General features: G+C 45.8%; 1 protein-coding gene across 2 annotated transcripts in view; it reads right to left on the bottom strand.

The window, feature by feature from the left end:
• The window catches only part of CENPQ (centromere protein Q), a 486431-nt gene that overhangs the window by 254436 nt on the left and 206654 nt on the right, over positions 1 to 25341 (bottom strand). For both annotated transcript variants that reach the window (XM_069628870.1, XM_069628869.1), the window contains exon 5: positions 6744 to 6864. In XM_069628870.1, coding sequence (XP_069484971.1) covers positions 6744 to 6864 — 121 coding nt within the window. The remainder of the gene's footprint in view (positions 1 to 6743; positions 6865 to 25341) is intronic.

The raw sequence follows: 25341 nt of genomic DNA, 5'->3' as shown, positions 1-25341 counted from the left end.
CAATAGCACAAGCAAACACTGACCAGAGCTTGGTTTCAAAAGTATATAGTTATTTATTTAAAAACACATAAGTTAAAAACACTCTAGCAAAATATAGTAAACACTTCAAACACAGTTATAATGAAAGTAGATTCAATCCTTTCTCCTATCTAGACAACTCTAGGTTAACACCACTTAATTAAAACAGAGGTGAGTGCTTAACGTTAGATGACACTCTAGTAGTTTCCAAGAAAGGGAGAGAAAAAGCAGAAATGGGTTAAACACACCACTCTAAGGTCCAGAACACTTGCAATAGGCTCAAAGAAGCACAAAGTCACAGGTGAGCAAAAGTCACTAGGCAGGGCCCACTCTTAGAGTAGCCGGAGCGAAAATGTGCCCAAGATCACACTGTTAGTTAGAGATTCAAAGTCTGGCAAGGAGTCAAAAAGAGTTTAGAGTGGCTCAGAAAGTTTAGCCAAAGTGTCCCAGGCACTCCCAGGTTCGAAAGCCGGGGACTAAATCTACCCCGTACAGTCGGTGGCAAGGGAAGCCAGGCGGAACACAGTACCTTAAGCGGAAAGGATCCTCCAGCGGGGGCAGTTGTTCCAGGCAGCGACAGCAAGGCTCGACGTCGGTCAGGGGAGAAGAATATCTCGCTGAAGAGCAGAAGAGAAAGGTCGTAGCACTGCCCGGGAAGAAACCAGCCGCGGAGTTCTCCGGTTAAAGGGTTGGTACCGACTTTCGCGGTATGGGGGTAAAGTGTGGTATTCCGGATGCCGGGGTGCTTGGCACAGGCAAGGCGGCCACGAGATACCTCAAAGAACGGAAAGAAGGCGAAAACTGGTTGTCCCCACCAGTCAAGGGAAGGAGCCACTCCGTTAAGAGTTCTCCTCGGTCGTCGGGAAAAAGTGGTGAGACGGTTCAGCAGGGCTCCACCGGGTGGTGTCGTCGAAGCAGGTCGGCTCAGCTCTTCCCTCGTCGGATTCTTGGTCCTGTGGCGACTTCTCTTGACTGGTGGGGACAACCAGTTTTCGCCTTCTTTCCGTTCTTTGAGGTATCTCGTGGCCGCCTTGCCTGTGCCAAGCACCCCGGCATCCGGAATACCACACTTTACCCCCATACCGCGAAAGTCGGTACCAACCCTTTAACCGGAGAACTCCGCGGCTGGTTTCTTCCCGGGCAGTGCTACGACCTTTCTCTTCTGCTCTTCAGCGAGATATTCTTCTCCCCTGACCGACGTCGAGCCTTGCTGTCGCTGCCTGGAACAACTGCCCCCGCTGGAGGATCCTTTCCGCTTAAGGTACTGTGTTCCGCCTGGCTTCCCTTGCCACCGACTGTACGGGGTAGATTTAGTCCCCGGCTTTCGAACCTGGGAGTGCCTGGGACACTTTGGCTAAACTTTCTGAGCCACTCTAAACTCTTTTTGACTCCTTGCCAGACTTTGAATCTCTAACTAACAGTGTGATCTTGGGCACATTTTCGCTCCGGCTACTCTAAGAGTGGGCCCTGCCTAGTGACTTTTGCTCACCTGTGACTTTGTGCTTCTTTGAGCCTATTGCAAGTGTTCTGGACCTTAGAGTGGTGTGTTTAACCCATTTCTGCTTTTTCTCTCCCTTTCTTGGAAACTACTAGAGTGTCATCTAACGTTAAGCACTCACCTCTGTTTTAATTAAGTGGTGTTAACCTAGAGTTGTCTAGATAGGAGAAAGGATTGAATCTACTTTCATTATAACTGTGTTTGAAGTGTTTACTATATTTTGCTAGAGTGTTTTTAACTTATGTGTTTTTAAATAAATAACTATATACTTTTGAAACCAAGCTCTGGTCAGTGTTTGCTTGTGCTATTGTGTTTTGGTACATATTGTGTATACTTTGCATACTGCCTAACTCTTCTTGAGAGAAGTCTGACTGCTCAGCCACAGCTACCAGGTAAATCTGGGTGGTACAGACTGCTACCAAAGGGGTTTACTGCTCTACCTGTAGTCTTAAATCTTTTGCAGTGTTCCCCAAGGGAACTGCACAGGTTTCTGCCTAACACTGGTGGCAGCGGTGGGATATAAAAAGTAGTTTCCACTGCCACCAGCCAAAACTCGATCAGGGGGGACGGAGACGTGCCCCCTCGACTAACAGACCCTGGGGCAATCGAATTGCCCCAGCCAGTACGTCCACAATATGATGGTTTGTACTGGTTCTGTTCAGGATTCAAGACTAGCAAAGTCTTTGGTGACTTTACATGCCCTGGGAGACAGTAGTCAGTCCCAGGGTATGGAGTCTATGTTGGGGAGTCCCTAGGACACCCCTGGGTCACGGCACAGAGGGTGCTGTGTGACCCACATCACAAAAATACATGAGGCCCTATGGAGTAAAAGACCCCATAGCCCATTCAACACAAGGTTTAACCAAGAAAACACACTTTCAACATGTCCAAGAGTGAGGGTAAAAGAGTCTCACTCTTGGCAGGAGAAAAAAATTAAACCCCAGAAATCCAGCAAAGCTGCTGGGGGACTCACTAGGTAGGGAAATTCAGCCTAAACAGAGAATTCTCCCTAACACTGATCAAGATGTCCAGGCACTAAGACCCCTTCTCCAGCGGCAGGCACACAGGACTGGATTCCAGGGTACTTCTGATGAAGAGTAGCAGGTGCACGATAGGCCTGTTTAGCGCGGGAAGAGGTTGACTAACCAGGTCCTCTCTTGGATCAGTCCTTGGAAGGACACACAGGTTGGCACGGGTAGTATAGCTCAGTGGCAATGTGTCATCTTGGAAGCAAGACAAAGTAGAGCTACACAGGTTCTAATCCCTGATGCGCGCTTAGAAACCTCTTCGGTATTAAGCGTGTTATAAAAAAACAAGTATAATAATACAGCAGCAGACTTCTTCCTCCAGCTGGGCTCCAGGTAACAGCTTCTTGAGTCAGCTTTAGCTTCTGAACACATTGATGAGTGAGAGGTCCCTAGTTATACACATTTGCTCTGAAGTCACTCAGGCTGATATTGATATTTTATTTCTATCGCGCCCGTACACAAGTGTTTCAGAGCGCGGCAAGGGAGGGGAACAGGGGAGAACAAAACAACGATCTTACTAGGCCCAGTGACATTGAGAACACGCAAGTGCATGGGAGAGGGGGAGGGGAAAAGTGCATGGGAGGGGGAGGAAGTGGAAAGTGCAGAGCAAAGGAGAAACAGATAAAAAATTATAAATAAATAATAAAGGCAACCAACGGCGGTAGTGCAGTCAGCAAGTGGAAAGTGCTGGGGTTAAGGCAGCAGACAGGGTAGGTCTGATAAGTGCAGGAAGAAAAAGGGGGCCACTTTATGGGTACAGATACAGACCCCAGTGCAAGGGGTGGCACGGAGGCAGTGCGGGAGAGTGGCAGGGTGTGCAGGTACCTGGGCCCAGAGGACAGAGGGTGGCCAGGTGCACAGTGCCAAGAGAGAACAGATCAGCAGGGAAGAGGGGGAGCAAAGGCAGAAACAAAGAGGAAGGTCTTGAGGTGCTTCCGGAACCAGAGACGGTTCTCCTCAAGTTTCAGAGTGGAAGGGAGGCTGTACCAGAGGGAGGCCCCGGCCGAAGGCAGATCTACCCCCAGCTCGTTTCTTTGAAAAACGACTGACCCTGAGGGAGTTAGCGGTAGAGGAGTGAAGAGCTCGAGAGGGGAGGTATTGGTGGAGGTACAGCTGAACGTATTTTGGACCCAGGCCCCAGAAAGCCTTGTGGACAATGCAGAGGGTTTTGAATTTAATCCTTGCATCCACTGGGAGCCAATGGAGAGATTGCAGAGCTGGAAAAATATGATCCCAGGGCTTGAGGCCAAGGACAAGTCTCGCAGTCCTGTTCTGGATTAGTCGCCAAGACCCTGAGCCAGGCTCAGTCAGCCAATCATTCACAAGCACATGCAGGCAGCCAATCAGGCTCACAGGCATTCAGGCCATTCACACAAACCAGACACTCATAACACAGAATGTGGATTGGAGTAAGCACCCAGCCTTTCAGAACACTCGACTGCATTCGCTCCAGTTTCAGTCAGGGCTGGCCCAAAACCAGACACCCTAAACACAGAATGTGAGTGGACTTCCGATTCCATTCATACAGGTCCCACCCCAAGGGTGTGCCCGAACACACAGCCCCTGGGAAGGCTCCAATCAGACAGGACACAGCCCCAGAGGCATATATAGTATTTCCGCCCAACAGCCAGTCAGGGGGAAAGGTACAGAGTTAGGGCTTCCCAGGACTTTGGGAAACAAGGTGTAAAGGCAATAGAAACCAAGAGGCTACAGTGGCCATCTTGCCCTTGTCCAGGAAGCCATTGATTCCTATGGCACGGCCTGGGTGTCCCAAAATGGAGGACACTCAGCACCACTGTGCAGTCAGCATGCCTATACACTGCTCTGTGGGCAGCACAGGTGCCCCAAAAAATAAAAAACACACAAGGGATACAAGGGTGTACCCCTACCCATGGGTGCCAAAAGGGTATCCCATGTGTGTTGTTCACCAAAAGGAAAAATGACGATTTGCACTGCCAGAGATCCATGCTTGACCTCAGTGGCAGAAAACAGAGAAAACACACAGAGAGAATTGGGAGGACAAGGAGTAGGAGGTTGTCTCCCGCCAAAAGGCTTTTCCAGCATCACATTCTTTTTTCTATGTCCTAAAGATCTGTATGGCTGAAGGATTGGGATGTGCTCACAGAAGGTCTGTCTCGAGCCTCCCTGTAAACATGTCCACAACCAACTATCTTTCCTCCTTAAAGTTGAATCAATAAAAATGAAAGATCACAGTTCCACCTTATGCATCACCGCTTTTGTACTTAATGTGAAGGGCTGCGGTTGCACCTCCCTTCGAATTAAAGGACAAAAATCTGCTGGGGACATTCAAAGGGGGCAGATAGTTTCTCAGTTATTGGGCTTCTCAAATCGTTTGCAAAGTGAGGCACAAAAGGTTCAATACTGACCATTTTGTTTATTTCCCATCTGTCAAATCTATTTCAATCCTCCAAAAAGGTACGAGAACAGATTTTAGAAGACGATTTTTGTATATACTCAATTTCTTGCCACCAGTAGGGTGGTACGACATAACAATACAGTAAATGCATGCAGTATTCGGGTGGAAAACCTGATGAACTTGTAATGAGGGCTCACTAGTGTGAGTTGCAGACTGGGGCTGTCGGATCCCCTTATGCCCAACACTAGCCAGAAATTATGTGTACATCAGACTCATGAGGGTAGAACAGTGGCAACCTTCGAGTCCACAAGTTCTCAAACTAAGGCTGTTAGGCCCAATGGAAGATCTTTCATTACTGAAATAAGAAATCAAAACCAAAATCAGCGTTGGGCAAACAATGTGTCATGGACAGTATACACTTGCCCACTCGGAGTTAGAGTTAAATACTACAGGAGAAACCCACACGCACAGTATATTTTGCATGAGTGGATGAACGGAAGATAAATAATCGCTAAGTGGAATGCATATTTGCCATGAATCTGGGATGAAGCTGTGGAGTGTTTGGCGTTTGAAGACTGCATGAAAAAGTCATGTTTTTTTGAGAGATCATTTCTTTTCTATAGTAAATGTCACTAGACTATTTTGAGAGTGCCTTTGCATCAAACCAGCTGCCTTACTCACTACTATCTAACAACAGCTTAAAGCTGTGCGTCCTTCAAGAAACTCCAAGCAGTCACAAGTAGAAAGCGGGAGAAACGATAGCCCCAGTTCTTGGACACTTCCATTTTTAGAGCTCGGACAGCTAGAGAACACTCCCAAAATGTCGAATGCCACCGCCACTAAAATGTGCATACAAGTCTTTCCGAATCAGCATTTGTAAGAAAATGGAACCTCTGACACTTGGGTTCAGCTTTTAGTTTCTTTCAAAAACGACTCTACCTCGGATGTCAATTGAAGTTTGTATAACCACATTCACCAATAATAGAATGCAACATGTATTTGTGAATGGTGGGTTTCTCCCTGCTTATATCGCCCCTCAACTGTTGTTCTCCATATGCCCTCTTTTCCTGCCTCTCCCCTCCTTTCCATTCTGCCCCTTCCTCTTAACTACCCAATAGCGCACTGAAGCTACATGATGGCCTGCAGTGCCATACACGTCACCCATCATCTAGAGTAAAACAAGCATTTGCAAAGCTAACAGTTTTGACTTTTGTGTAGGTATATTATAGGCATTTTCCAGGTAATGCCATAACTTTACTAACTTGACAAAAGTTGTCAAACGCTAGAAAAAAGTGCGATTACCTGGATGTATGATAGCAGTGAATGTCAAATGCACACCTAACACACAAGCCAAAACTGTTACATTTATCGTTTTAACAGAATTTCAAGGCAAGGAACAGATAGAAATCAAGTGGTTAAAGACACACTTGGTTAAGACATTTATATTACAACAGTAGAACATGTACAGCTACAACTAAGACATTACCTCAGCAGACTGCTTTGAAATAACACTGGCAAGCAAATGTTGATGTTACTATTTGAAAAAGAGCTAACACAAAGACATCCCAGAAGGATGTGTTTTGGGTGGGAGAGGCAGGTAGTGGGTGGGAATGACCATATGGATTGTCATGGCCATGAGCAGTCGATGGGTAGGTAAATAACCAAACAGCCACAAGCGATATGTCCATCCTCACAGGTCATCCTTCTCCTCCACGCTGTACTGTAATGCAATAGTTTCAGCTTGTAGGAGTAATAGGCAACACAATTAAGAAAAAAAGAAGGATGTCCTTTTTGCCTGGTTATAACACCATCAGATACGTACATTATTGACCCGTCAATTATTGTTGTAAGGTAATCCAGGCTCTCTCTGGAGATACACTTCCACTTAGCGGTCTTGGCAGAGGGCAGAGGAACGGTCTTTCCGTCTTTGTCACGAGTGCAGACTGCAAGAGAAAAGAATTACAAGGGAAATGAAACGGGTAAATGCAAAGCAGGAAAGGGTGTGCAAGATATTTTGTCAAACAAAGCAATTGAAAGGCTTGTAAGTGGCCACCCTCATACATGTTAGGAGAAAATGAAGTCATTTTCAAGAAGGTAGACTGTTAATTAGAAACGACTGTAGGAAAATAAGGGCATGGATTAAAAAGGAGGCGATTAATTTGGGAGAAACAGCAAGAAAGTAAAATTCAAATATGCAAAATGTAGTCATAGGCGGACCTCTTGCTCACTGTGCTCAGAGCTCTGCACAGCTCCACCTCACTGATTATGCCCAACAAGGCTGAAACACGTGTATGGGGTTGCTGTTGGTACTCCTGTTCAGAAGAGAATTGCTATAGCATTTCAGTTATGGACAGCCCATGTGGGTGGGACAAAGACTGATATGCAAATATATATTTCCCATCTGTGAAAGGTACAGTGAGTTAAAGTGTGGCTGTGGACTCTCGAGTGGGTACCTTCCCAAATAACAGGTCAATAGGCCGTGTTAGTTCTCGCAGAGGGGCGCCTTTGACTAAATTATAAAATCCGAATATGCCTTCAAACTAAAAGGATTCCAAAATGGCAGCCGGTGAAGACGCATGCGAGTGAGCTGCCTCGTCCCCACCGGGCCGCATCATTAGCAGGACAGAGCAGCTACGTGGGTCCTGATCAGCACTCAGGACATTTGACTAGTGGATGTACTTATCCAGAATAACAGGAAATGGAAGAGGTGATAGAGGTGGGCGGGGCTCGTGAGTAGAGCAGAGCGTAGACAAGAAGCGATCTACGCATACAGACTGAATCCGGAGCTGAAGGTAAGGGGGATCTGATGAGTAGACTGGGGCTGTGAGTGTAAGTGGAGCACGGATTGGGCAGATCAGTCTATCCAGGACCGGACCACAGAAGAGGACCGGAGGCTGGGTGGATTAGCTACCGGCAGCGCACCTTCAGTAATGTACTGGCCAGCGAGTACGATTTGAAAGCACTGGAACAGAATCGCAGGGGTAATGGTGGCACGGATGACTTAGCAAGCGGAAATAGAGGTGCAGGAATTTTAAACCCAGCGCCCCCACCAGTCCGCTGGGGGCCACCAAAATAAAGAATAACAAGGAGGTGGAGCTCGCCGCAATTTTGACTCGCTCCCTGATTTTGGACATTCCACTCCACCATCCTGAGAGAATTTTGGAAGCAGCTGGGCGCAAAGTGGTGGAGTGGCTTCAATTTTTGGAGGCTTCCCACAGGACAATGAGGGACACCCCTTGAAGCAGAGATTAAGTGACTGTGCATAAAGGTAAGGAAAACAAAGACACAAATAGTTAGGAGGAGTTGGGATAAATTACAAAATACATTCTCCTTTACTAGTGGCCAAGGCATTGGAAGGAGACAGGCCAGGAAGGCATAGATTCCCCAGATCCCAATCCATTAGTGCACATAGGAATGGTACATAGAGGAGTGTGAATTTCCAGTTCTCTTTGATACAGTGATTAGCATATAACACTTCGCCCGAGCATATACAATAGCTCCCAATGTCCAAAGTCAAGGGGAAGGCAGCGACGGTGGGGCAAAATCCCCCAATGAAAAAGAAGGAGAGCAGCATCAAAAAACTGTGGGGACGGAGACATCACCTCAGGGGGTAAGAGGCAAGGAGGATCAGGAGACAGCTATGGCAATGTGCAAAGAAGATCTGCAACAGTGCTTTAAAGAATTTCAGGCGCAATTTATGATAACTGTTCTGTCCCAATTTGCTCAACTGAAAGCTGAAATGAGACAATCCTTGCAGGAGCTGAAGAGCGATGTGGCGAAGTTAGAAGAAAGGGTAGATGCGACATAGCATTACAAGATACAGCAGAAGATTTGAGCAAAAACGATGAGACCCTGGAACTTCTTTCTCGCCTCACACACAATTTAGAAATACAGTGCAAGGACTTCGAAAATCGATCATGAAGATCCAACATTCGTATTAAAAATGTATCTGAATCTATAGAGGATAAAGACTTGTCAGTTACAGTACAGCATATATTTGTGGACCTTCTGACGGGACAAAGATGGTCAATTCGGACCGAGTACACAGAGTTGGCCCAAGAAGATCGGATCCGGGAGTGCGACCAAGGGATGTACTCACAGCGTTTACATTTAGCCAAAAAGAATACATACTAAAGGCAGTGCGACCCTCGGGCTGATTAAGGGTAATGGCAGTGAAGTTCAGCTATATCAAGACTTGGCCCAGCCGACGCCTCAAAAGAGAAGGGCCATGAGCCCTGTGAGGACATTTTGGCCCAGAAACAAATTAGATATAAAATGACGTTGCCATTTGGCCTGCTCTTCACATGGGAGGGCAGGCAGCATAGGATTACGACATGCGAAGAGGGACAGCATATTCTGCAAATATAGGAGGAGGACATTGAAGTTCAGGATAGCGTCAGACCATCTGACAGACTGGCCAGAAGGAGCGGGAATCCTTGGGGATGGAAGATGGTGAAGAGCAAGGGAAATGAGAAGGGAAAGTCGTGAATACATGCCCCTCCTGAAAATACAAGCAGACCGTTAGACACAGAGCTATCGAAAAGGATTGGCTTTTCAGAATACCAGCGGACCCGGAGGAGAACTTTGAGACTTTTGCAGAACAAACAGACACACGTATGAAGTAAGAATGCAGACCATGGGGGACACGGCGTGGTGGTAGGAGGGTTGGAATCTGAAAGTGGGGTCTAGGATTCCCCACGACAGGACTCTGCATTATCTAGAGGGCCAACGCCAGGAGGAGGAGGTGGAGAAGAGTTTACATGCAACTAAACGGGTCGTGTGTGTACTACTAAACTGCAATAGCAATAGTTAAAATCTTGTCTTATAATGTGAGAGGTATGAACACACAAGTCAAGAGGAAGAAGTTAAAGATATTTTAAAGGGAGAAACCGGATATCCTGATGTATCAAGAGACACATATCGGGGAAAAAGGATAAAGGGGAAACTCGGGCTAAAAGGTTACTCTAATCTACATAGGGCTAATGCGGCAGACAAAACGGCAAGGGTGTTAATAAGGGTACAAGTGTTGGACACTAGGACGGATGCGGAAGGGAGATCAGTTTTCCTCAACCTAACACTTGGGCCCCTGACTTACACATTGGGAAATGTATACTCTCCCAACTAGAGGCAAGACAGATTCTTAAGAGGGGTGCTTTCACAATTGAAGGGATGAGATTTTAATATGCATGGACCCCCCAGATAGATAGCAGCTAAGTAACTGCTCTATATAAAGGCACCATCTAAAGCGCTAAAGCAAAATAACTACATTAGCTTTCCATGATACTTGGAAAGAGATAGAAAGGACAAGACAAGGATTATACATTCTACTCCCATGTACATTTATCCCAGTCCAGATTGGATTATATATGGGTATCCACACGTGGAATCGTACAAAAATGTCGACCTGAAAATTGCGACGGCTGAAAATGCTGACGACTTAAAAAAAATGTAACCCCCTGACACCACATATATATGTGGGGGGGGGTGTGGGATATTATAGTAATATGGAGGGATGCAGGGGTCTCCCCCGCATATCTATGTGGTGCAAAGAGGTTTAATTAAAAAAAGTCATCATATTCGGCCGTTGCAGTTATGTGTGGTCTCAGTGATCACATAGATCCTCTACACATTTGTTGGGAAGGGTCGAATATATGGATTTGGGAGTAATCTCTATGTCTGATCACGCTCCACTACCAATGAAGATAGTGTTAGGGAACATAGTGGGAGATCTAGAGAGGTGGACATTTTCAACAGACATTATGCAAGATCCAGCTCTAGTGGGAATATTAAAGGATAAAATTTGGACAGTTGGTTGACAACGAGACCTAGTGAATGGCTAAGGAAGTGGTGTGGGATGCCTTCGAGGTGGTTCACGAGAGGGAATCTTATAGCGGCAAGGGATAAACAAAGAAGGCCACAAGAAGCAGAACTAGTGAATAAAGTGACAGAGATACAGGTGGAAATGGAGAAGGGGTCAAATAGGACTTTGCAGAGGGCACTGAAAAATACGCAGGGCCACTTGGATGTGTTTCGTATTACTATATAAAAGCAAATAAAGAAGATAAGCTTTTAGCTAGACAACTTAAGGGGGAAATATGTGCTCATACAATATTGAAGTTAAAAAAACAAAGACAGGAAGGGGCCACCAGGGGGCGCAGAGATGTCATAGCTCCTCTGCATCGCTCCCCACCAGCCGGGCGCATTGAGGAGAGCCCCCCACGTAGCCCCCAAAGTGCTACCAATGTGACCCCCCTGTGGAGCCAGCACCCCGAGGAACGTGGGGGAAAAACGGACCCGGAGCGCCAGAGACTGCCCTAGTCTCTGCCCCAGCATTTTCAGCAGAGCCGACAGTGCCCGAGCCGCTCTGCAGCAACCCACATCCCTCTATTGACACCGCAGATTGGAGCGGGGCCGAGGCGGCTGGGTGTGAGGAAGCGGGTGGTGGAGTCTGAGGCATGCCCCACCACACCTTCCAGACAGGGAGCACCAGAGGGAGCGATCGCAGGCCTCAGGGCCCGTCCCCCACGGTGCCCCTCCCCCACAGCAACCTTCGATCTGATCCTGGGAGGGCTCGAAATATCACACAACTTGGCCTCCTTTGTAATTCCATCGGGAGCGAGTCTGAGAGGGCTGGGGAATTCAGAAACAAATAAGGACAGGCACCCCCGACCTGCTTCATAGCCCAACCCTCTCACCCGTGTATATCACCTCACAGAGTGCCGGTGGAGTGAAATCCCGAGGACCACAGCCCTAAGGACTTCATCGAGCTAAACTTCGTTAGCTGCGGCGAGACGGAGCGTACATCCGGGTCGCCCTTGAACGCCAGACATCCTACAGCGGGACGAGTACTTGACCCAGTTGCCCCCCCCTACACCGTTCTTGAACCCTGCAGCCCCGCTCAGAGTGGGAGGTAACTTGAGGCCCAGAGAAGAGCAACCCGTTGAGGCACGGAAAACTCTCACTCCTAGCCTGAAGTGGCTCAGGAGGCACCTATCCCTCCCAGGCCCCCAGTGGATAGAGAAAGCGATTGGGCAAGTGCAGTGACTCCGACCCCTTCCAGTGAAACAACCCACAGCGGCCAGAGTTTCTCTGCACCACAAACTCCCCAGCGAGCCACTGAGTGGTGGACAGGGCCATTAGCTCTACCTGAGGGCCCCTGCTGCTGCCGTCGAGGGAAACCTGACCACCCCCCGGTCTCCTGTGGACTCCCCCACACCCTGACCCACACCACGGCTGGTCCCAGGGAAGAGACCCAGGCGCCCCTGCTTTGCCCTGAACAGTAAGTGAACTCCTTTGGATGCCTCCCCCGAACCAGCTACAGAGCTGTCCTCGCACCAACCGGCCTCACGCCACCATATCTACAAGAATAGACCTGGTCGTCAATCCCCTTGGGGCCTACTACAGGTGGTATATCCACCTGAAGCCCAGGAGGCAACCCTTGGTGAGAGAGACGAGCTGGACCAGGAGAAGGTCCCGGTGCCTCCCACAGCTAGACAGTGGGTCACACACACCAGACCCTGAACCTAACACGCCCAAGCACAATCGCCTGCCTTGGCCCCCCCACCCCCTGGGCCTGCAAGTGCCTCGGAACAGCACTGCACCTGTAAATTGGGCAACCACTTTCCAGAAACTCCACTTTGAACAACAACCCCAGCGACCCCAAGAAATCATGCCCACCACAGCATCACCAGATGTGGAGGAGTCCCAATCAATGAGCAAAGGTATGGCAGCGCTCCTTGACGAAATAAGAGGTTTCAGGGCAAATATCAGCAAAAGACTGGACGGGCTGGATAAGAAAGGGGGCAGCATGGATGATCGAATCCAAGGGCTCGAGGCAAATCAATCAGTGGACATACTAGAGACCCAAATTGATATGAGACTGTCAGAGCTCGAGAGAAGTGTGCATTGAAAATGGACGACTTCAAAAATCTTGAGCACCGCACATTTTTTGGGTTCCCGGAGCGAGAAGGAGAAACATAGAACAACATTATCAAGGCCATAAACAAGGTCATCAGGAAGATTTTCAACGAGGACAACACAAACAAGCCCACGATTGATGGAGCATATAGAGCGGGCAGAAGCACCCGCGGCCCAATATCTATGCTGGGTAGATTCCACTATTACACAGAGAACTATAAGATTCTCGAAATGACGAGAAAGAGGCCCGGTGGACTGGGGAGGCTCTCAAATTACAATATACCAAGATCTGTGCACCCCTGACGAAATGGCTCGCCGCCAGAGGAGTTTAATACAGATGGGGCTTTCCCTTCTCCCTAGCCTTCGATTTCGCAGGCTATAAATATCTTACAAACGGAAGACAACTTCGGCAGAGTGACTCAGGAGATTGAGTGAATCTGCTCTGGGGCCCTCCCTTAGGGGCCATGAGGGAGAACAGAGTGAAGCCCCGAAATACAAAGGCTTTGTTGACAGGAGACGTGTCATAGGCCACTGCAAATTTAAGAAACTGGACCCGATGTCCCCCCCACAGACCTAAGGGGGTCAGCTTCCTAGCAGCTGTCGAAAGACAGCCTCTGCAAGCATCTCACAGTGGTACAAAGCTCCCACCATCCCACGTGACAATCATGATTGAGTTGTGACCTTAAAATGCAAGGGGGACCGGGGGAGCTGGGGGGTGAATGTCAAAGAATCGGGTTTATTTGGGGGCGCTCAAAGATGTTAATTTGACCAATGAAAGCCTGATAGTCCAGACGCCAGGAAGGGGAGGGGGGGGAGAAGGGAGGAATTTTTTTTTTTTTGTTCTGTTCAAAGAGTTTTCAGGTTGCACAAGTTAATTAAAGTTAAGGCCGCTCAACAGGAAGTTAGAGTAATACAAATTTGTCAATTCGAAATTATGGCACTGGACCACAGACTTCACCTTACTAATGAGGAGTTACATAGCCTGCGTCACGGCCCTACAATGATAGTGTATAATATGGCATTGGGTTCCCTAAATGTTGGAGAGCTAAATTCCCCACACAAGAGATCTTTAACGATTCGGGAGTTCAACCGTTTGAAACTAGACCTCCTGTTCCTGCAGGAGACCCACTTGCAGAGGGGGAGGGAGCAAAGTCCATAGGTGGGGTCTTCCACGCCTCAGGAGCGAAGATGCTCAATGAAACATTCACTGAGCCTGGAGACGCCTGTTGTGTAGTGAAGACTACTTCAAATGAGTATTCAAAAGTTCAAAATTATAATCTTTGTTAATGTAAATAAAATGCAGAAATGCTTCAGTTCTCTGTATTCAGATCATTTTCTGTTTTATTGCTCAATTGATTATTTGCAGAAGCCCTAGCCAATGCCTTTTAGACTCTAGGTGCTTCTTCAGGGTGGTCTCTAGACGAAAATAATAAGTACAATCTTGTAGAGATAGAATCATATAACATAGTATAAGCAGTGAATAAATCATACATAAATGCACCTTTTTGTCCAGATAAACCATACCTGTTCAGAACATAATTTCGAGTGACTGAAAATATCTTCACTCTTTGCTATTTTGTTGCAGTAGACTGCCTAATATTCATCGGTGCAAATTGCCTAGTGGAAGAGAACATACCATCATCCTACGTGTTAGCTGTAACAATCCGTGTATTCAAGTGAATCAACTGTGCCCACTTACATAGGGAGGTTACCTTAACGATGAACGAATCATTATGTACTGTTAGTTCTTGGACCAAGTTATTGATCTGTGCAGCGATGTGGCCGAGTCCCCAGTACCTAATAGGGGTTCAATGTACAAAAGTGCATAGGATGACATGTCAAAAACATGTTTAAGGGCATACAGATAGAAAGCTACCTGTTGCAGTATATGGAAACCGTATACTGGCTTACCTTAAAACATTGTGGTGTCAGCTTGGTAGATTCAAGAGGATACTAATGGCGAAATGTGCCTTCTGGGAGTAGCGAGGAAACCTAGTGGGAGAATGGGTAAGCAGGTAAGGCACATGCCAAGGGATGCCGGGCGTTCTGTAAAGTTATGTAAAACGTATCTATGGGCTTACTCAGTGTGTTAGTTTGCCGTCGCAGTAATGAAGTTCCTCGCTGGGGGTCCTGGCGCATCTCTGTGCGAGGTAGATGAAGACCACGTCATCATGTGGGAATGTGATGACGTTGGGCGTACACAGGGAGTTTGTGCATTGCAAGAGTTGCTTCTGTCCCCGACTCAGGATACATGGGTATTGTGGTCTCTAAGCTCTCAAACCTCTAATGTGAGTGATGGCTATCGTAGTATGTCTTCGAGTGGTGCAAACAATGCCTTAATGAACCAACTGAATTTATAATGGTAGTTGGCGCAATAATAGCTACAGATGAAATATTGGAGTGTGATTACAATGAAAATACTGGTGCTAGGTACTTATAGGTGTGAAAAGGGGAAACTTGTGTGTACGGATTATACAACAAGTGAAGTAAAACAATGCCTTAATGCATCCTTGATCATTAGCAATAAAACTTCAACATTAAGACATAAATGTATTTTCCTATAATTCTATAGTTCTATGCACTGCGTACTGTCTGTAGAACGTAAAGTACCTGTTCTATCACCTTCATGAATAGACTTAGATCATGTGTGATAAATTGGTACTTAGGTTACAACTGTGCTGTAATCTAATGGTATCCCAAAGCTTGGTTTCCTGACATATAAATTCATGTCTCGAGATTGAGCAGTTACGTCACTGCTCTGCAGATCATTTTTGGCAATATTCATGCTTAAGGCATCCGCTGTCTATTTCCCAAACATGTTAACTCGTTCTTGTGAACTTCCTTAACCGTCACTAATGCCAGAAAACCCTTACAGTGGTGGCAGTTGCCTCTTTGTTCATACAGTTGCGTGATGCATAGCATTTGTGGATAGTTTTTGTACCAAGGAAAAGGGGAATGGTAACAACTAACAATACAGAGCCAGTTCTTCGTTCAGACCAGATGGAAAGACTGTATCCAGTCTATCGATCCAGAATGCCTCTCTCTGCTCCAGTCTTTTGGTAAGGCTCGTTCTTGGGTCTTTTGTGTCAATTACTTCAAGTATCTGGAACCTAATATGCGTCAGTTGATGTTTGTGCTGATTGAAGTGTCTTGCTAATGGTGACACTTGGTTATTCGTTCTAATATAACGATATAAAATAATGTTCGACTTATGTTCGTTCCATCATATACGAGTCTTGCGACTAGTTTGTCCAACGTATGTCAGTCCACAGGGGCATTTGATTGCATAAATGACATTCTGGGTCTCCCAAGTGGCATACTCTCTCAGTTACATTTTCTCCTCCCGTCTTGAGTGGGTGATGATGTCACCTTTGATCACATTATTGCAGCTGTTGCATGCTATGCAAGGGAAGGTGCCAGGATGACCAATTTTGTGTTTCCTCCATCAGTTTGGTTGCAATTAAACGAGTTAGTCCTTCAAATTATTAATCGTTTTGAATGCAAAGGTAGATTTTGTGATGAACATGTTTTGTAGTTATGAACAGGCTTTGTAGTTTGCTATCAGAGTTAAGGAATGGCCAGTGTTTCAATATTGATCTATTAATCTTGGTGGACTGGATGCAATACAAGTGGGCTTTCGACATCAGTGTTTTGAGTTCTGGGTGTTAGAAGAATTTCTCGATCCTTATAATTAACTTTGGTTTTGGCCTCAATCAGTTCAGTTTCGTGGTATCCTCTCTTCCTTGGAACTTGTTAATCAGTTTTGTTGATTCAGCTTCCCACTCACTTGTGGTATTGACAATTCATTTTAACCTTAAAAAGGTGGCTGTGCAGAAGACTTTTGAGTGTTGATGGTGGATGAAAACTCATTCTGTGTAAAAGATTGTCCCTGTCCGTAGGTTTGTGATAAACGTTGGTGTCAAATCCTGGTGCCTTGGGGGAGATCAGGACGTCTAGAAAGTGTAGAACTGGGTTACCAATTTTGGATGTAAATTGTATCCCGTCATCGATCATGTTCAGATATGCAAGAAAGGTAGCTAATGTTTCAGCAGTGTCATTGCATATCATAAATATATCATCGATATATCTCCCCCAATGTCTTATATATTTGTGCTGAACGGGAAGGAGGTAATATGTGATCTTTCTCAAAATTTAGCATAAAGGCGTTGGCATAGGCCGGGGCCATTGTTGCTCCCATTGCTGTTCCACCGGTTTGAAGATATAATTTACCTTCAAATCCAAAATAAGCATTTTGTCACATGAATTCCAGCACGAGCATGATCCATTCCTTAGGATCCAACATCTTCCTCTTTGAGTAGTATCCATTCTACAGCTTTTTGACCCAAGTAATGTTGTATGGAGGTGTATAGACTGCAGATGTCTATCGTTACCAAGATGTCGTCGTGGTTGTCTCAGTGCAGCAAAGTCTGTTAAACAAATCTGTGGTATCTTTGATGTATGACACAAATGTTTGAATGATCGGTTGCATAATCTTGTCAATGTAGATGCCCATGGGTTGTAGAATGCCATTGGTTGCTGCAACGATCGGTCGTCCAGTAGGTTTGTGCAAAGCTTTGTGAATTTTGGGCAATAGATAAAAGTGTGGTACTTTAGGGTAATTAGTTGTCAAAAACATCCTTGTTTTTGTATCTCTTTTGTCGGGTTCTCAGGTAGAGTGTTACATATCCTGGTGTCACTCAGTTGTCTATTACATTCTTCTCGATAAATCTGCAGTATTCATAATCACCAAAGCTCCACCTTTATCAGCTGGTCGGATAACAATTCTTTCATACAAGTTCCTGATGATGGTCATTTCACTTTTGTTCAAGTTTCTGTAGCATGGAGTCTTGTAAGATATATGTTTTCAGATCTTTCAATACAGTTAATGGACAATTGTTCCATGTGCAAGTGGAGGTACAAAATTACTTTTAGGTCGTAATTCCCAAAACTCTGTGTCTGGTTGTGTTTTTTCAGCGCCAATGCTAGAAAAATAGGATTTAAGTTTCAGCTTGAGTATGAACTTGAATAACAACTTTAGTGTTGAATAGGTTTGATCTGTATGTGGGTACGCCTCATGCCTCTCTTAAAAAGGGGTGGCAGTGGTAGTAGGCAATAACCTTAACTTCTCCCCAAAAGCACAATTGAAAGATCCTGATGGCCGCTTTATGGAGGCCACATATTAGCTGTGGTTTCCCTATACTGCCCGAACGACGCCCAAGAGCAGTACTGGGACTCGATCAAGGGTAAGATCCAAACAATTGCTATGGTTCACTGATAATCAGAGGCAATTTTAATATGGTCCTAGATCCCGAGCAAGACAGGAAAAGGGCAGACCCCCCCACATAGCATCCCAATCGCAGTACAGGAAGGCATCAGCATTCCAGCAGATCAATGCATAGCTGGGGGTGGCGGATTCCCATACACCGATACGTGACCAGGACCCCCCCGTTCACATACTACTCAAGGATACACAACACAATTGAGGATTGACTACATCCTTGTCGACACCCACTACAAAATAGGATACGGAAATCAATAACAGAAACCATCCCTTGGTCAGACCATGACATGGTGAAGGTCAAAATAGGTGAACTATCCCAATTGAAACGCAAATCTAGATGGTCATGCAATTACCTCTGGCTGAGATATAAGGAGCTTGCTCTTGTGCGGCTGAAAGCAATTAGAGAATACTTTGAATTAAACGATAAGGCCAAAGTAGCGATCCCCGTAGTCTGGGGGCCTTCAAGGCCACAATTCGAGGAGTCCTGACAGGGATGGGAGCCAAAAGAAAGTAAGAGCAGCAGAGGAGGGAGCGCTTACGAGGAAAATTGAAGCTCTTCAATCGGGAGGGAAACTGAAATCCCAGATGTTTCTAGGGGAATGGACCAAGCTCCAGTAACAAAGCAAAGTTGAAAGCCCTTTAGGTCAGCTAAACGAAGCGTAAATTAGAGTTCCTAAAACAGAAATACATGGAAAAGGGGAACGAGCTGATACAATACTGGCCTGGAGGTTAAGGGAACAGAGCAAAACCAGAAGGGTCGCTGCCATACAGTCAGTTAGAGGAAAAAAGCTTCTTGAAGACACCCATATAGCCGAGGAGTTTCGGGTATTTTACGAAACTCTTCTAGAGCAGAGTACACAGGCAACTGTGCCGATGAGGACCACTTCCTGAACTCCCTTCCGATCCAGAATCTCCACCCAGATAAAGCAGCTGCCCTGGAAGCTCCCATCACTGAGCAGGAAGTTGTTGATAATATCAGTGAATTGAAGCGGGCACTACACCATGGAAGACGGTTTCATAGTCTGCTTTTTTAAAAAAAAAAAAAAAATTTAAAAAAGGTTCCGTTCCACCTTAGCCCCATTCTTGACTAAATTGTTTAACAACGCAATGGAGACAGGCTCTCTCCCGAGCTCCATGATCTCAGCATTGATAATGGTCATCCTGAAAGATGGGAATGACCCGGCCCAATGCCAATACTATCGCCCAATCTCCTTACTTAAAACTGATGCTGATGTTAAAATCATGGCAAATGTGCTGGCCAGTAGACTTCACCACCTTATGATCACCTTGCTAGATGGTGACCAAGTAGGTTTTTTCACAGGCCGCCAGGGTTCCGACAATGTAAGGAAAATGTGGATATAATGCACGAAGCACAATGCCTGGGAACAAGGGCATATCTGATTTCCATAGACTCAGAGAAAGCCTTTGAACGAGTGGGGTGGGGCTACATGGGAAAGGTCTTACAAAAAAATGGGCCTCAGCAGTAACTTCAGGTGCTGGATTTCAGCCCTATGCAATAACCCCTCTGCAAAGGTGGCAGTGAACGGCATCATTTCATCCGCATTCCATTTGACCGGAACTACAAGACAGAGGTGCCCCATCTCCCCCCTGTTTTATGCCCTTACTATGAAATCCCTGGCAATAGCAATTGGGGAAAACCGTGGTATCACAGTAATCCAATGTGGTGAAATCGACTTTAAACTGTCCCTATTTGCCGATGATATCCTCTGTTACATGACGAACGTCGCAAACTTCTTGGCCAAATAGATCGATTCGGTAGATACTCAGGCCTGAAAATAAACATCCCAAAGTCGAATGTGATACCCATCTGAGTCAATGACACCACAACTAGAGATAGAAACTTCATATGTGGGATGAGAATCGAGAACTCGGCTACACCATACCTGGGTGTTAACCTACCCAGTGACCTCTCGAGGTTGGTACCGCCTCCCGCTACTAGAAAAAATGTGTTCGAACCTCTCCCGTGGGCACCCCTTACTTTGTCTTGGTTTGGGCGTATGGTGTCTGTAAACATGAATATTCTCTCCCGCCTCCTATATCTGTTCACAGCACTTCCCACACCCCTCCCGGAATCCTTCTTCGCCAAATAAAAATGCATGGTAAATACATTTATATGTAAAGGAAAGAAGCCCAGAATTAAATATGATACCCTAACTCTCTCTAGGGACTTTGGAGGCTTTGGTCTCCCTGACTTCGAGCAATACAATAAAGCTGCACAAATGGGAGTTATGTTGGAACATCTCAGAGACAATCTGGGCACTTACTGGACCTATATCGAAGATCTGCTTACCTACCCTAAAAAAGTCAGATCTGCTGTGGTCACCGGGCAAAGCGATCCCTAGCCACATCAAAAACCACCCTACCGTGGCGGTACTCTGGAGTTTATGGAAAGAGGGCAAAGCTAATACTGCTTTCTCCTACTGGCCATCGCCACTGAGCTCGATATGGGGTGATACACTAGACATGGGGAAGAGGGGCCTCCGTCACACACAAACCTGGTTAGACGGGGGGCTAGAGAAAGCCGGCCAACTGTTCCTAGAAGGTCACTATCGATTAAAAGGCGTTATCAGAGATCTTGGGAGCAAACTCCCTGAGTATTTTTGAGTACCTTGGCTTGAAAGGCATCATGTTCACCCAAGATGGCGCTCCAAGATCTAGCAACCCCTTAGACCTTTTGAGAAGACGCTCAGTGAAGCCACCTCGAGGAAGGTGATTCCCTCTACAGTTTACCAGGTGCTTGTCACGGCCAAACTAGAGGGAAAGCAGAAGTTTAAGCCAGTGTGGGAAGATCAGACAGGGGAGTGGGGGGGGGTTCCAGATAACATTTGGAGCAAGATATATAAGTTGATGTTCTCGGTAATCTTTATACATCAGCAATGGAGCACAACTTCACAGTACTGCACTGTTGGCATTTGCTCCCCTTGAAACTCTCTAAAATCTTTGGGGGATCGTCCCCCCTCTGCCCCAGCAGGCAATGCAGTCAAACGGGTTCATGGTACCACATGTGGTGGGAGTACCCACAAGTGCAGATATTCTGGTCTAAAGTCCTTAGCTGGATCAAAGACACGATTGGCATAACCCCAAACCTAGATCCCCTCCAAATGCTATTGGGCATCCAGGGTGCTGACCATGATGAATCCAGATTCCCGAAACTTATTGAATCTATGCTGAGAGTACAAAGGGTAAAACATATTTGAACAAGGTCCCATTGCCAAAAATCACCCAGGAAGATAGAGATTAGAGGAGGATAAACAGCAGGAGGAAGTGTGGAAGGTCATTCGGACTCTTCCGAGAAATAAGGCACCGGGGCCGGATGGATACCCGGCGACTTTCTATAAAACATTCCTTGACACTTTAGCTCCACGACTTAAAAATCTATTTCATTCGTTTAGACAAAAGGGTAAGATTACGGATTCAACTAATGAGCCCAGGAAGATCGTGCTTCCAAAACCAGGTAAAGACCTGACACTTCCGGTGTCATTTAGGCCCATAGCGCTGATAAATATGGATGCCAAAATGTATACCAAAATATTGGTAAAATGTATACCAAAATATTGGCGAATCGATTGATGCATCTTCTGCCTATACTTATAGGGTTAGGCCATACTACATGGTGGCATAATTGAGAGTAATATGGGATTGGTTCACGGGGAATGGACAGAAGGTGTGGGTAACACAGGAAAGGGTGATAGTGGGTTTACCCCTGGCTGGACTATGTGGGTGTACCCCTGGCTGGACTATTCTGGCTTAAAAGGAAACACCGACCACCCAATTTACATATCAGCAGGATAGTGGACTTCGTGACAGAAGTGTGGGACTCGGTAGTGAAGGAGGGTGCCCTATCCCCGAGCCGCCTCCATTCCTCCCGATGTTTCATAATCCCCAATTCCCTACAGGCATGCAACGAGGAGCCTTTATAAAGTGGAAGGAAGCGGGCTCTGAAAAAATAATAGCTATGTTCCTAGATCAGACAATTAGAACATTTGAGGATTGTATAATTAATATTGGCATAACAGAATATGGCAGAATGTGATTTATCCAATTGAAGCACTGGCTATCTAGCGCAGCTATTAAATCTGTGGCCCAGAGACAGCTGACACCGTTTGAAACTTATATTACAACTCATACGGGTTCAAGTAAACTAATTTCAGTATTACATAGATTTTTAAACAACGACACTACTCAGGTTCAATGGAAATTCATAAAGAGGTGGGAGAACAGTTTAGGTAAGGTCATGTCCGTTAGGTAAGGTCATGTCAAGAGAACAATGGGAACACCTCTGGGGAATCATATCAAAACTAACCCGCTCCATACAAGTAAGGGAAATGTGCTATAAGGTGATGTACCAATGGCATTACACTCCCGAAAGGCTAAATTCTATGTATCCAACCACATCCATTTTCTGCTGGAGGGACTGTAAGGGTAAGGGGGATTGGAAACATATTTGGTGGGACTGTCTAGTTTTACAACCATTGTGGGTCAAGAGTAAGGCGCATGTTTCAGGATTTGAGTACCATAGAATTGGAGTTGTGGTTATGTGGTCTTTGGGATCCCAAAGCTAAGTCCAACATTAAAAGGCAGAAACGTGCTTTCATGGTTTAGCTCATAGCAGCGTGGCTAGAGGTGGCACAAAGGTGGAAAAAAGCACCAAAACCTACAAATCAGGATTGGTTTTGGAAGATCTGGATACTCCAGGGTGGAAACATCCAACTTCAAACAGGACTGGGATGGTGTGTTGAATTATCTCCAGATGGACTATATGAAACAATGGGGCCTGCACAGTATATGGATTATGGACATATTTTGAGTACTAAGTGGGTTGGGCACAGAAAAAGTATTAATGGGGATCCTCAAGCAGATGGGGGGGGGGTAAAGGGGGATTTGGGGGTTTGTTTTAATTTTGTTGTAAGAATTAAAAATATATATCTGCTTTTAAAATAAAAAGACTATGCAAATATTTGAAAATAAATAAAAAGGAGCAACATGACCGTCCCAACAGTCTTTTTCAGATTCAATCTGTATATTTTGACCAACAACCTACGCAGCACCCTGTAATCGGGGTTTCTCGAAATGCAGTCAACCAAAACAGTATTCACTCGCACCTCAAAACCATAAACTTTGCCAACTACATGCATCTCTCCTCCATTGTAATCCTTATTCGATCACAACATATACTTGACAGTTATATAAGGTGTGGGAATAAAAGGTGCTGTCCCAATGCCAGACTTACTACATGCCCACCACACTACTTGTGGGTGTCCTACAAGCCTGGGACCCAGGTGAATGATCTCTCTAGGCACAAGGTATCTCGGCAACATTATCTTGCCCTCCGTTTTTCCCCCCAGTGGTGGATTGGCCTACATGGAACTGTCATTGCAGGGTGCTCCATGGGACAATTTTCTGTGAGTAGTCATCGGATTTTCTTCCTCTCTCATCCTTGCTCCTAGTCACTCCACACCTGTATTTCCATCTCTTCTCAGTCCCAACATCCATTTAAAGCAAAAAATTTGCGATTAACCTTACAGTGCATTATTCTTCGCTCATAATAAATGTCATTTATTTTGTTATGTTTAACTAACTACTTGTTGAGCCTTATATAAACACTTTGAAAAATTCACTATTAGACCCACTTTTGGTTCTGGTTAATTTTTGTGGCGCTTGCACCACAAAATTGCTGAAACCATTGTTACTGAAGAATGAGAAGGAATGGGGGTTCCGAACTGAGAATATATGGTTGGCATAACAACAGGCAATGCCATGGCATGAAACTTCCAAATCACTAAAATCTCTTTTTGCAATCTCCTCTGCTGTACTAACCAATGAGGAGTTACCTAACAACATTTGCTTCAATCAGCAGCTTTGTAAGTCGGTTGCCGGGCTTTCCATTTTCCAGCTGCACCGTGATTTCATATTGGGCTATTTTTTGTGGGTACTTGTGCTATTTTTGGCACCCCACACCCACTCTCTCTAACACCCAGCTCTGCTCTCTCTAACCCCATCCACCCCACTCCATCTCTCTGTTTTAAAGGAGCGCACCTTTTATTCACTGTTGCCTTGCTGCTGCTGGCTTCATCCCTGGGTAGTGCAGATCGCTCCAGACGTCGTCCTTCTTTTCCCCACGACTGAAGCTCCAGGAACCGTGAGTCTGCAGGAACTACCAGGAACAACTGCCGTGGCACCAGCTTGCTTCAACCAAATAAGGTACTGTGTCCGACTTCGAGGAATTGGGGTGAAGCCTTCTTCCTCACTAAAGGCTTGTCCTTTTCTGCCTTCCCTCTTATAACTTTTGCCTCCCTTTGTGATAATATCCAAGTACTCCTGGCAATCTCGAATCGTGAACTGTGCTAACCGTGTGATCCTCGGCAACAGGACCCCTGTTACATTTGACAATGGCGCAGGCCTATTGACTTTTATCTACTGGTTAGAAGGTGCCCTCGAATTCTATCTGCCTTGACAAAAGTATTGCCTATGATTTTTATCCCCAATTCTCTTGTGTTAATTCATGTGCTTAGTGTGTTTTGACTTCGGTTACATTTCTTCCCGCGGGTACGTTTAGTTTTTGTAAGACCGAACTGTCATTACTGTCAAAAAATGATCGCATATGTACTCCCGGTAACGTCTTTTGTTTCACAACAACGGCTTGTCAAAGCCCACTGTACTTACCTTGAATTGATCAGCACAAGGGGAATTGGTTGTGTGTAGTATATTTGAAGTGTGGTTTGATTTTAATAGAAGTGAAGTGTTTTGTGAACAGATGGTTTAAAAATAAATGTACTTATATTTTTTTAACCAGAAACCTTGAGTCAGTGTTTGCTTGAGTCACAGTAATTGTAGTCCTTTGTGTAATTTCTACTACTGCTCATTTGCTCTTGAGATAAGTCTGGCTGCTCAGCCATTGCTACCACTCTTTCTGTGTAGTACAGGTTTGTACCAAAGGTGAAATGGTATTACCACTTGTAGTCTTATTTGTGTGCAGTGGTCCATAAGGGCACTGCATATGATTCTGCCTAACACCCCACACCCACTCTCTCCAACACCCAGCCCCGCTCTCTCTAACCCTATCCACCCCACTCCACCTCTACGCCCACACACTCACTCCACCCCCATTCCGTGTGCTGGTGGTTGGGTTTTGTTTGGGCTATTGTGGGCTATTTTTGACAAGTCCTCCCGAGGTTGCTTTGCTACCATCACCAATCCACCC

Source organism: Ambystoma mexicanum, chromosome 12, assembly GCF_040938575.1.
Source record: "Ambystoma mexicanum isolate Mex_15411 chromosome 12, UKY_AmexF1_1, whole genome shotgun sequence".
NCBI lineage: Eukaryota > Metazoa > Chordata > Amphibia > Caudata > Ambystomatidae > Ambystoma > Ambystoma mexicanum.
Note: the sequence above shows the minus strand (reverse complement) of the source record. Positions and strands in the feature narration are given on the sequence as shown.